The sequence below is a fragment of the Lipophrys pholis genome (assembly GCF_963383615.2).
Source record: "Lipophrys pholis genome assembly, chromosome: 4".
NCBI lineage: Eukaryota > Metazoa > Chordata > Actinopteri > Blenniiformes > Blenniidae > Lipophrys > Lipophrys pholis.
In genome coordinates, this window is record NC_137637.1 from 3,885,924 (window position 1) to 3,900,026 (window position 14,103).

At 43.2% G+C, this 14,103-nt stretch overlaps 1 protein-coding gene across 1 annotated transcript; it reads right to left on the bottom strand.

Annotated features, from left to right (window-relative positions):
- Window positions 1-2,114: 2,114 nt before the first annotated feature.
- LOC308108970 (CCN family member 5-like) lies at window positions 2,115-10,429 on the bottom strand (the record flags this gene model as incomplete). Its single annotated transcript, XM_080462302.1, has 5 exons — window positions 10,303-10,429; window positions 8,944-9,160; window positions 7,259-7,510; window positions 6,203-6,420; window positions 2,115-2,384 (listed from the first exon to the last, which is right to left on the bottom strand). The coding sequence occupies exons 1-5, from the start codon at window positions 10,345-10,347 to the stop codon at window positions 2,115-2,117; spliced, it is 1,002 nt and encodes a 333-aa protein (XP_080318428.1). The 5' UTR covers window positions 10,348-10,429.
- Between the last annotated feature and the right edge of the window lie 3,674 nt (window positions 10,430-14,103).

Below are 14,103 nucleotides of genomic sequence, written 5' to 3' on the forward strand. Positions count from 1 at the left end.
CATTCAACATTTCATCAAGATTCTTTTTCCTGAATTAAATTTTGAGTCTTAGTTCTAAAGCTGGCTTTACTAAAGAGTTGAGTCACGGTACAGAAAGAATTACTCGACCAGAACATTTCCGTTTTTACCACATTACAACCTGAAATATATTTTATTGAGATAGACAAACGCAAACTGGAGTGGAAGGAAAATGGTACATGGTTTTCTATTTTTTTTAACAAATAACAAAGCTGAAAAGCGTGGCTTGCAAAAGTCTTCATCTCCCAGAGTCAATACTTTATAGATCCTCCTTCAGCTGCAATCAGAGCTCCAAGTCTAGACTGAACCTTTTATCCATTCTTCTTTGCAAAAACAGCTTCAGTTCAGTCAGATTGGAAGGAGAGCATCTGAACAGCTACTTTGAAGTCTTGCCAGAGATTTTCAATTGGATCTTGACTTTCACTTGTCGGTTCGAACACATGAACATCTTTGATCTGAGCCTTTCTATTGTAGCTCTGCTGGATGTTTCAGGTCTTTGTCCTTGCTGGAAGGAGACCCTGAACCTCAGACTCAAAAAGTTTTTCCTCCAAGATCGTCCTGTTTTTGTCTCCATCAACTCTGAAGAAAAGCAGCCCCACAGCATGATGCTTCCTCCACCATGCTTCACAGTGGGGGCGGTGTGTTCAGGGTGATGTGCAGAGCTCCTTCCTCCACGTTTGCTGTGTTTCCATCATGGCTTGTAACAAACTGCAAACCGGATTTCTTCTGACTTTCTTTCAACAATGGCTTTCTTCTTGCTGCTCTTCCATAAAGACTCGATTTGTAGAGTGCAGACTGAGCGTTGTCCTGAGGACAGATTGAGGATCTGTGCAGCTCCTCCAGAGTTACCAGGGCCTCTGGGCTGCTTCTGATTGATGCTCTCTTTGCCCGGCCTTCAGTAGGTGGACGTCTTGGTAGGTTTGCAGTTGTGCCATACTCTTTTCATTTTGGGATGATGGATTATCCGGTGCTCCATCACATATTATTTTATAATTTAACTCTGCTTTTAACTCCTCCTGTCTGGTGTGTTCTTCAGTCTTCATAATAAATGTTCTCTGAACGTCTGAGGCCTTCAGGACAGCTGGATTTACATGAGATTAGATTATTGCACACAGCTGGGATTTATTTATTCATAAGATTTCTTCTGAAAGCTTTTGGTTGACCTGGATTTTATTTAGGGGGATCAGAGTAAAGGGAGAGGAAATTTTTACAAAAAAATGTTTGTAACTCCACAATATTCAGTTTTTTCATTTAAAAAAGAAAAGGAAAAAACATGTATCATTTTCTTCCCACTTCACGTTGTGTTGGTCTAACACATCAAATCCAATGAAACACATTCACACATTTATACTTTTGCAAGCCACTGTATACTGTGGACCTCTACGACTGACGTCATCATTACCAGAAGTAAAAAATATGCCGCCATATTGAAAGACAAACGAGTGTGAGTGTGAGTGTGAGTGTGAGTGAGTGTGAGTGTGAGTGAGTGTGAGTGTGAGTGTGAGTGTGAGTGTGAGTGAGAGTGTGAGTGTGAGTGTGAGTGTGAGTGAGAGTGAGTGTGAGTGTGAGTGTGAGTGTGAGTGTGAGTGTGAGTGAGTGTGAGTGTGAGTGAGTGTGAGTGTGAGTGTGAGTGTGAGTGTGAGTGAGTGTGAGTGTGAGTGTGAGTGTGAGTGTGAGTGAGTGTGAGTGTGAGTGTGAGTGTGAGTGAGTGTGAGTGTGAGTGTGAGTGTGAGTGTGTATGCGTGTAATTAGCAGCTGTTCCATCAGTGTTTACAGACACTTTAACCGGGTTATTAGTGACAGTTTATCATTTATAGTAGACTACTGTCAAACACTGAACCCTGCTGAAAGGCAGCGTTTGTCTTCCAATATGGCGGCAATAAACATAAATCACATGACCCCTGACTTGACGCGGTAGCCGTCTATTCTGCTCATGGGCTCAAACACGTAATAAAACAAGTAGGGTTATGAAGCTTGCCTACAGATGACTGCTTACTTGAGTCGCTGGTTGATACCTGGAAGCACAGGATCTAACAGCTGTTGTCTCTTGTCAGGTTCACAACTTTCTGGATGACGGGGCCAGCCCGGCTCGCCCCTCAGAGCCGGGGCAGGGTGTGTGTGTGGGGGCAGGCCGAGGCGCTGCAGGAGCAGGACTGGATCATCATCACCTGCTGCAGGCTGAGGCGGCCTCCCGGGCAGAGGAACAGCACCTCGGTGGTCCGGGTGTGGGCGGGGCTGCAGCAGTGTCCTCCGGGACAGGCCAGGGCACAGAAGCGGGGGCGGTACGTCCTGGAGCTCCAGCAGCCCTGGAGCTCCAGGTGGACCGACACCGGTGGACTGTAGCTGCTCTCACACACTCCCGCCTCCTGGAACACACAATCACAGAAACAAACCAATGTGTCTCTCATGGCTGAGGTCAGAGGTCACGGCTCGTTTAGTTCATAGAAAAACTCAGCGCTGATACTTGTTATGGGATGGAGATGTTTCAGTAGTGTAGTGGTTATCGAGAGATAGTGAGAGACACACAGAGGGGCAGAGAGAGAGAGGGAAGAGAGAGAGAGAGAGAGAGAGAGAGAGAGAGAGAGAGAGAGAGAGAGAGAGAGAGAGAGAGAGAGAGAGAGAGAGAGAGAGAGAGAGAGAGAGAGAGAGAGAGAGAGAGAGACCTTTGACCAATCCTTTATTGGTTCATTTAGTTATATATAATAAAAGCAAACTTATTTACAACACATTCAGGCATATGTAAACTGATCAGAGATGGTGAAATATGAATGTAATGAATGTATCTGTAGTGAAAGAGGAGAGAAAGTCAGTGAAAGTTAAATAACATACATTAAAAAGCACAAAAACAAGACATGTCCTCTCTTTGCAGCATGCTTCATGTATTTTTATAGATTCTCTCCCACAGTGTTGTGCGATGTCCATTACTCTGACTGTCTGACATACATGCTGGTATTTAGTCACGCCAGGAACTCTGGGTGCCTTTTTTATTCTAATGTAAAACAAGTAATGTCACATGTAAATGGCCACTTACAGTATTGTTTTTGTTTTGTTCTCATTCATGTTCTGGGGTTCACCCTGCCGACAATTCATGTTTCCGGGTTGTAACTTGCCTACAAATTGTGACGTCACATGCGGGTTTTGACAATAGACGCACACCGAGACTGACGGGCCTTGACAGCAGCGCGTAAGGAGCGACTGCTATAAAAACATAATCGGTATGTAATCCCAAAAGATGTCACAGAAACGCCTTAAATTAAACTGTGACATACACGTGTTGCCCTGTGTTTTTGCTTAAAGGAGACATATCATGCTTTTAAATCCTTCCTTTTTACATATAAATCATACAGTTGTGGTCTATATAAAGCGGAACTGCAATGCTTGGGTCTGAATTCCTCATTATTATAGCTCCACAGGCCCCTTTTCTACCCCTTTTCTGATGTGCTTCTGAGAGCAACTTGTTTTGGGGCGGTCTCTTCAGATGCAAATGAGACACTTCATACCCCCCCTCCTCTCCAGGTTGCAGAGGTGACACTCGGTTCAACTCCACCCTGTTCGGCCATCTTTGTCCTAATTTGGCAGTTCCGCTGCGAATACTGTGACGTCATTGTTCAAAAAACGTAATAGAGAATAGAAAAATCGAAACCGATCACAAAATATGACCAAAACAGAATATAAAGATATCAACGGAGCACCTGAAGAGACTACTTTGAACTTTTCTGTACTTCTAAACACTCTAAATATACAACAAAATGCATTTAAGGGCTAAAAAAGTGGATTTAGCATGATATGTCCCCTTTAAGACAAACTCTGTTGGAGTATTGGAATCACTGAGGAAATGAGGACCAGTGTTTTGAGCCCTTGGTAGGCGAAGCGAGGTGTGTACAATGACAGCGCGTCTTTTTGTTTGTTATTATGAGTCGGGCACTGTGTATTGTTGTTAGAATGAATTGTAATGAATTCCATTGAAATGTAATGAAATAAGTGAACTGATGTATTTTTTGTTCATAATATCCTGCAGTTTCACGGTGCAAGGTGCTGGTGCTGGTGCTGGTGCTGGTACTGGTGCTGGTGCCTGTTCTGAAGAACATTGAAAGAAAAGAAAAATAAACGTTTGCACCCGTCGAGCTCCCCGCTTTCTTCTTGATGCCAAGGGCAGTAACATCACATGAGTTGATATATCTTAAGAAAAGGTAGTTTCACTTCTCTTCCGTGGTTTTAATTTAAACCATGCACTCAAATAAGAGTCCAAGCATATGAACAGGATAGTAAATCTAAAATAAATCTAAATACGCAGATGATTGCATCATCACACAATTTAATAGACATTCAAACTGTTTATACACACACACACACACTCACACACACACACACACACACACACACACACACACACACACACACACACACACACACACACACACACACACACACACACACACACACACACACACACACACACACACACACACACACACACACACACACACACGCAAAGCATTGCTCCACCATGACGACCCCATTTCTTCACCACTGTGTCACTTTCATGAGTGTTTTTAGAAGGTTTATAGCGAGGAAACGTTGAAAGAGGAGAACGTAGTGCTCGTGGACCATCACAACACATCTACATGTTACTCCTTCACTTCCTGTAACATTTTAGCCTCAGCTTTATTTACAGTGATCATTTCATATAAAAGCTCCATGAACATTAATACTGATTTGTGTAATAAGGTGATGTGTTTTTAGCTGTTGAACCATAAACAAAACAAACAACCAAACAAACAATAAATAAATAAATGCAACATGCAATCCCTGTTCATGCTCATGCTGTCCATGTAATTTTGTTATACACATTAAATGAAATGTAAGGACCAGCCAAATAATTTAAAGTGAGGCCATGTTGTGCAAATATATGTTTAAAACCCCACTATGTTCCAATAAGAAAATTATTGTTTTTCTCCTTTGATAAAATCTGATGATCACTCTTCAATTTTGCCAGACAGTTTATTACTTTTCGGATGATTTAATGTGCGACTGTCGGGCCCGGTTACTTTTATATGATCAGATGTAAACATTGGGGCACCATGCAGCAGCGACCATCATTTAGTGTGAAATGGTTAAAGAGCTGTTAGTCCCATATTACCCAACAGAGTTCTCAGAGTGCTGCTTACAGGAGGTTCCTAGGTTTTCGAGAAAATAGAATGGGAGGCAGAGTAGGTCCCATATTTATGCAAAATAAACTTTCTAATGTTTTTTTTTAAGAATAATATGTGTCCCTATAGCCTTTGTATGAGGCCCCAGAAGTGAAGAGAGTCCGTCATCTCCCTCAATGTTTGCTCTTCCAGGTGAATCTGAGATTTTCCCTCCTTGACATCATATAGGGAAATAACCCCTCCCTCTGGTAATGGATACTCACTTTGACCCTTTCACAGGTAGATGAGCTCTGCCTTCTAAGGCCCTGTCCACACCACAATGCGGTTTCATGTAACATCATTGTTCTTGGCCATTCATCCGTTTTAAGAGCCTGAAAATGACGTCGTTTTGAAAACGGGTTCAGATTGGAGAAATTTGAAAACGCTGCCACAGCTTTGAAAGATCAAGACACACATTTGATAAAAATGAAAATGTCACCGCCCCAACTCTTGACCTGATAGACCTGCGACCCTCTGCGACATGACTTAACCTCAACAATGGTGGACGACCTGCTCCAGGTAAGATGTTGGATACGAGAATACGAGGATTTCTGCATACTCTGTGTCTTCTTCCCCATTTTTGATGTATTTCTGTGGCAGTAACAGTGCCACTTATAGGCTTGGCATATGTACTACATCATTTCTGGTCATTTTCATGGTGCTGTGTGGACGTGAACTTTTTGTGAATGACGGGATGAAAGAAGATGGTTTTGCCTCTTTTGGACAGAGCCTAAAACGACAAGCTGGTGTCATTTTTTTCTCCTCGCAGAGGCTACCAGAACACACACAGCTCATTAGCATTTAAAGGTACAGACATAGAAATGCCTGTTCTCAGCAGAGCTCACTAGAGGGACTTTTATACTGGCTGAAATTCAGGACCAAAGCTGAATTTGGGGAAATACACTTTGAATTCAATGTTGTTGGACCTCTGACAACAATGTGAAAAACTGTATGATATGGCACCTTTAAAGTCTTTCTCACAGTGTGTTACTGACCGCAGCCTGCTGCACAGCCTGGCACGGCCTGACCTGGCACAGTCTGGTCTCAGTCTGTAGCCGACAGGCCCGGTTCTTGTTTGTGCTGTGGACGGACACACCTGGACCACAGCTGCGGGAGCAGGGAGTCCAGGCCGAGCTCCACTCAATGCAGTTGGATGTGGAGCCGAACGGGGGGACGGACAGCCCGCCGCCGTGGTGGTGACGCCTAAGCACAGCTGGACAGAAACAGCAGACAGGAAGGAGTTGGCAGCGTTCATCAAAGGGAAAGTGTTTGCAGTGGACGGTCTTCAGGAGTGGACGGGTCAGGAGATGGAGCACATCTGAGGTCTGAAGTGGAAACTGCTTCTCAGCGTCGTCTAAAAATAGTTCTCACACGTGTCCCATCCAGATGTCCCTCGCATCAGTATCACTTCACTTCATCACAATAATAGAAGAGCAGCTCACACAAAGACACACTGACCCATGTTCGGAAGTAACTTCAGCAGATTAGAGCTCTGAAGCACCTTTTCATTTACAAAAAGATTTTGTTAAAGAATGATTCGAGAAAAAACTAAAAAAATTCATATTTTTATTTGTCCACTATGAAAGCTTTTATTTTGAAAGAGACAGAGATGTTGTAGTTTTGTGTCTCTTTTTGAATGTAGATGAGATATTTTATTATTCATGATAAATCATATTGAATTACAGATGACAATATCTGTATCTGTGTTGTTGGTTAAAGTGAGATATAATTTTGTTGTCTGACTGAATTTTCCCTCCACACAGAGTTGATGAACCGTACATGTATTGAACAGGCAAGCTATTTATCAAACAGGCTTTACAAGTAAATGAGTCGCACTCGCTGTTTTTCTCACAGAAATTTTTTTCTTTTTAAATGTCCTTTTTAATAATATGAATTTGAATTGCCTTTGTGAGCAGTGCTGTTAGAAATAATTAGCTGCAATGAAAAACAAACTTTAGTTGAGAAACGATTGAACTTTTTGATATACAAGTGGAACACTTGTCATCATGATGACATTTCTAAAAAAGCCGGGTTTGGTGAGACTCTGTTACCTCCGGCTAGACTGGAGGAAATGGTGTTGTCCAGGCCTTCACACACCCACTCCTTGCAGCACTGTCCCGGGAGTCGAACCAGCTGAGGGTTGGGGCACTGCGTGTCACTGAACGCTCGCAGGCCATCGCTGCACAAGGGCACGCAGGTCAGTCCTCCACCCAGGCATCGACACAGCAGGGCACAGGATGGCTGGAAAACCTGCCCCTCCTCCAGCTTCATGCCAGCCAGCTCACAGCCCAGCACGTTCACACCTGCAGATGAATTTCAGCTGGAAGTGACCGGCTTACTGAGCAAGTGATGACTTATGTCAAACATGCAGAGACAAAACTAATAACTGTGAAAGCCTGAGCATCAAATTCTTAGGAAGTGATGTCAAGCACCACCAAACATTACTGCAACAACAGACGAAACCAGTGTGTAACAAACTCTTGCCTCACAGCGTGAAGGTTGTGGGTTCAAATACTGGCTAGGCCTTTGGGAGTGGAGTTTGCATGTTCTCCCTGTGGGTGCGTAGGTTTCCTCCAGTTTCCTCCCACAGGTCAAAAATGTGAGATTAACTAGGGACACTAAATTGCCCCGAGGTGTTAATGTGAGTGTGTGTGGTTTTCTGTCTCTGTTCGTTGGTCGTGTGATTGGACAACGACACCTGGAGACCTGTCCAGGTGTACTGTACCTGGCTACATCCATAGTCCGCTGGGATTAGCTCCAGCAACCCGCTACCCTGAACAGTATTAAACAGTATAAAAGATCGATGGATGAACATGAAACTTCTGTTTCCACTTCATTGTCTGGAGATTCTGCTGCTTTCATAAGTGAAAGATGTAATCAGATCAGAGTCAAGATATTTGTTGCATTTTTAGGTGCAGCACAACAGTAATTTTGTATTCTACACCAGGTAGTCACTGGAAATATCATAATATTGAAAATGACAGATTGAACTCTCAGCTAAAGTGAGTTTGACTTCATTGTCCTTTAAGGGGTCATATTATGCAAAATTAACTTTCTAAAGGTTTTCCAACAGTACTTATTGTCCCCATACCTGGACTGACGCCCCAGAAGTGAAGATAGTCTGTCCTCTCTCTCCCTGGCTTGTTTCAGGTTTTAAAAAGTGTGTTGCTCCAACGAGCCAATCAGAAATCAAACCCTATATAGTGTCACCGGTGGTTTAGCCAATCCCAGTCGAGGTAGGCCCCCCTTTGACTCCTCCCACAATTAGGCTGCTCTGCTCTGGCATATGGCACCACGAGAGGAAGTATTTCCTCCTCTTTCCAAGATGAGCATGTGTGGGTGGAGTCAGTCCAGCTCACACAGACACAGCAGATTCTGTGATCCTATGATCCAATATTCAAATGGAGGAAAATTAAGGAGAAGCTATAAACTTTGATTAAAGGGTTTTTGGACCAAGGAGACCATGTGCAAGTGTTAAAAAACTGGATAATATGACTCTTAAATATGATCCTGTTTGATATAAATAATGATAATGTGGCATACAATTTCAAGTTTCTGAGGTGTAAAATGACAAAAACTGCATTTCATCTATGTATGTCTGTTATCTCGAGGTCCAGGCTCTGTTTGTGCGTCTGGACTTCAGTAACTTCCCTGCTGTGCGGCCTGTTGCAGGTTGTCCTACATCCGTGTCTTTGGGTTTGTGTCAGAGTAGTAAAAATCCTTTTCATGCTCGCACCAACACACTGTCCAGGCCCGTCAGGAAAGCTGGCGCTGTAGTCGCACTGCAGCCCCCGCTGGTGGTCACAGGGCAGGCGCCGGGTGCAGGCCTCGCCCTCCTGCCGGGGGCACACCTGGCAGCAGCCACAGCCGTCTGGGACGAGCGGGACACCGGCCGGGCAGCCGGGAGGGCTGGGTGGGCAGCGACAGGGCCCGCCACACAGCTGACAGCATACCTGAGGAGACAGGAAGAAGAGAAACCTGCTGCTCAGACCTCAACAAGAAGGCAGAGAGGGAGGAAACCAAATCCTCACGGTTTCTCTGGAACTTTCCCAGATGGTGGAGAGAAAAGTGAGTCTACTGCTTGACACCGAGACGAGCTCAAGACGGAGCCCTGAAGTCCTCATCGAGTGAGAAGCAACACTGAGGTGCTTTCAATCACATAGCACAGATTCACCTTTCTTCATCTCTAAACTGAGTTAAGGAGTTCCACAGAGTTTTGTAACCATCATTTTTTGCATTATTTTTCTTTATATAATAGTCAGCTCTGCTGAGTTATGAAGCCAGATCAAACCAACCAGTCACACTCCAAACATGTCCTAAAGACCTAAAGGCTTAGAGGAACGGCCATTCTCAGATTCTAAAGTGATTTGAATTAGGCCCAAACACTTTAGAGGTAAACCATCAGATCACACCGCATGTCCTGTCCTGAACCTGTCCTGTCTTTCTCTAAAACATCTTCTTTAACAAAAAACAAAGTGTACAGGATTCCCTCACTTAACCTGCGTAACATCACTCACAAAGGGAACATTCTCTCAGCAGCACCAAACATGAGTGACTTCTCCTGGACTGCATAACAGTGGAGTTTTAATAAAAGTGCTGAGTCATGGAGACATCTTATTAAGAGTGAGCACAAACTCTCCCCCAAGAATTAAAAACAAAATCAGATCAGTCTGAGAAACAAACAAATATTTAAGGAAAAACTGTGATGCATTTTCATTGTGCAAAGACTTCCAAACATGCAAACTTAGTAAGGTTTTATAGAAATATATTGAATTTAATGTGAATAGTTCAGTCTTTTTCAGTGAAAGTAGGAGAAACATTTGGAGTTGTCATTATTGAGATCAAACTGGGCTGTGTGATCTAAAATCAGTTTGAATAAACATGTTTAAGTCTTGAAAAGCCGTCACAGTGTTGATCCCTTTTAAAGCACAGTCTGCAACGTCTCTCATCGTTATCACGTTCATCACATTCATCAGATATGAAACAACGATGCTTTGATTAAGCTCCTGCTCTGAAGGCTGGTGACGCTGTGACGGCATCAGAACTGAGAGAAAGACCGCTGCTGGCTGCACATGTTGACTTTTAAAGGACTTACCTGAGTGAAGATGCACAGCAGCAAGGAGCAAAGCAGCATCTTCATCGCCTCTTTCCTCTCAAACCCTTGTGTTTTCTACGACTCCTCTTCCTCTCCTTCTGTGGAGGAGATGTACACCTCCTCTTCATTTATACAGACTGGACTGTGAAGTCACAGGCGGCAGACTGCAGTGTAAATAGTTAGAGAGAAGATGTTTCCACATTCCTGCAGGAAACCTTTTCCACCTCATTCCTGTGCTGAGAAACAGGTTGAATCGAGTTTCAAGTCAGGCTGAGTGACTGAAGCTCAGTCACTTTCATTCGTAAACATAATGTCCTGCTACACAACCGTGGGTGGTTACCATGGATACCTCTGTTATTACGCTTCGTTTGAAAACAGAGGCTTTACACTGAGATCAATGATGATGATGATGAAGATTCTTGTGATGACGATGCTTGTGAGGATGAAGATGATGATAATGGTTATGATAAGGATGAGGATGTTATGAAGATGATGATGACAATGATGATGAAGATTATGTTGATGATGACAATGATTGTGATTATGATAACGATGATGGTTGTGGTGATGATGAAGATGGTTCAAATGGTTCTGATGATGATGATGGTTCTGATGATGGTGATGATTATGATAAAGATGACGATGTTCTGATGGTGATGATGATAGTTATGATGAAGATGAATATGGTTCTGATGGTGACGATGATAATGGTTCTGATGATGAAGGTGAACATGATGTGAATGGCTAAAAGAAGTTACATATCATCATTTTCCGCCCCCTGGTGGATGAATCACATAGGACACACTTCTGCCGCCACTGTGTGTGTGTGCGCGTGTGTGTGCGCGCGCGCGTGTGTGTGTGTGTGTGCGCGTGTGTGCGTGCGCGCGTGCGTGCGCGCAAATAGTTGTATGTTGATCTTATGTGATGATATAATTAAGAAATTATTTCTTTGAATAAAAGCCAATAAAATTATAGAACAAAACACACACACACACACACACACACACACACACACACACACACACACACTCACACACACACACACACACACACACACACACACACACACACACACACACAGAGAGAGACCACCTCCTCCTTACAGGCTTCTCACTTAAAAACATCCACAGGCTCACTCCTGTGATTAAGATGAAGAGAGCCGTGTTCATAGCTGCTTGGAACAGGATGACATGTGGTTTGAAAGAGGGGAAGGGGGTGCATCGTATTTTGCCTGGGTTACAAATGAAACTAAGGAATTTGATTTTATCTGCAAGTATATGCCAAAGTTTAATATTGGTTTGAGAAATGACCTTCTTCGCTCAGAATGACAGAATTCTCCATCAGCTCTGGGTGAACACTGAACTAATCACTTGGAAAATTGTAGTATTTCCGTTTCTCAAAGCAACTGAATGTTGCAACATGCTTTGCTCCATTACTGTTGACAGTGATGCCTTAAGCCTCGTTTCTGCAGTGCCCCTTGGTGCTGGTGCGGGTCGGGTGAGGTCGGCTATCCGTAACCAGACCCATATCAGTGCCGCATTTCCATTACATGGGAAACGGTTTGAAATGTAGGCGGGGTTATGAACGGTTGCGTAATCACGCAGGATGTGACGCCATTATACGTGGACAATTTCAAAAAAGTTAACTGATTACTGCCGAAGAACTGATTCGAAATGGCGGGCTTGCTGGGAGAACAGCGGTTGGCACGGACCAATGAGCAGATGGCAGTGTTGAAGCTCCTCCCCCTCATAGCCGGCACATTGTGCCTGGTACCCCAAGTGGAGGGGTTAGCGAGAAATGGTTACCAATGGTACCGGTTCTGAGTCAGTGGAAATGCACAACAACCGATTCCGACCTGACCCGTACCGGCACCAAGGGGCACTGTGGAAATGAGGATTTAGTTAATGTGATAGAGTTCTTATGAGACAACTTAAAGGGGACATATCATGCTAAATCCACTTTTTTAGCCCTTAAATGCATTTTGTTGTATATTTAGAGTGTTTAGAAGTACAGAAAAGTTCAAAGTAGTCTCTTCAGGTGCTCCGTTGATATCTTTATATTCTGTTTTGGTCATATTTTGCGATCGGTTTCGATTTTTCTATTCTCTATTACGTTTTTTGAACAATGACGTCACAGTATTCTCAGCGGAACTGCCAAATTAGGACATCGACATTTCGAGCAATCCGCCATTTTTGTTTCTCGCTGCGATTTTGTAGTCCAACCGAAGTTACGAGAGGATAAGTGGAAATGTTCGGTTGTTGGATGTAGTAACCCACAAGCTTCGTTACACCGTCTCCCAGCATCAGAACCTTTTCGAAGTGCCTGGTTGAGTTTTATTTTTCACAGAAATGTACCCACATCTGTGGGTAAGGTCATTTTTGTGTGCGGGAAGCACTTTAAGGACGACTGCTTCAGCAACCTCCGCCAGTATAAAGAAGGATTTGCCGAAAGACTTGGTCTGATTGAGCGGTCAGTTCCTTCTATCTATGGAGACGACGAACAGAGCACTTCGGTAAGCTGTATATAACGCTAAAAAGTGTGATGATAAGACGTCCCTGTCATTGTTTTGTTAGCATTAGCAGTTGCACCGTCTTCATATGTTAGCGCTGTGTGCTCGTTTTAGATTATAATGTAACTTCTGTGTTAAATAGTCGTTGTAATACAGGCAGTATTGTAGTAGTGGGCATGGATGGAGAAGTTAGTGTAAATATAGTAACACACCATTGCGTTACATCCATATGAAGACGTTGTTCTGAAGGTGCATCATCGTCATTTTCATCTCGCTCCGCCGGGTCCGACTCTGGCTCCAACATGTATGGCTGGATGGACAAATCTTCCGTTGTTGACATTTTGTAAATAATGTGTGAATATAAAGTTTCTGCGCCGCTAGATAATTGTATCTGTTCTATCAAACTACAAAGATGGCCGAACAGGGTGACGTTGAACCGAGTGTCACCTCTGCAACCTGGAGAGGAGGCGGGGTATGAAGTGTCTCATTTGCATTTGAAGAGACCGCCCCAAAACGAGTTGCTCTCAGAAGCACATCAGAAAAGGGGTTGAAAAGGGGCCTGTGGAGCTCTAATAATGAGGAATTCAGACCCAAGCATTGCAGTTCCGCTTTATATAGACCACAACTGTATGATTTATATGTAAAAAGGAAGGATTTAAAAGCATGATATGTCTCCTTTAAAACTTACTGGTTCTGAAACTATTTGTTGAATTTTATTTTATTTTTTTTAAACATTTCAATGAGTTCCCATGAAATATTACTCTGCAATAATTTATTTTTCATGCATATCTCAGAAACATTTTATGTGTTTTTGATGTCTCACTTCTGTCAATATTCCTGCTGTGCTCTGACATTGCGCTGAAATTTATTTTTGATGTAAATCTAAATAGCAAATAGTGTTAATAAATCAGCCCAATTCATTTAGTGCAGATCGATCTGTTGTAATTCTGGGTTTGGTCAAGATAACTGAGCATTTTGTTTTTTTGGGGTATTATATGAATAAAATCTAGTGTTTCTTCTCATATAAAAGAAATGTGCCAGTGAGCCGACAGTAACTCATTTTGAAAAGTGCCAGTTTGCGTCTGCGATGCTATAAGAACCGTGAGGGCGGACTGTGTGGAATCCTCGTCTTTCGACCCGTCACATTCCAACTGTGCATCTCTTCACCGACTATTGTTGTGCTGCGACGGCGACACGGCTCACTTTGAATCATTCCCAGTCAGTTCATAATGAAAGTTACATCAGATGAACCATAAAAACTGGGCCTGGGCAACGCTTTGGACACAAAATCA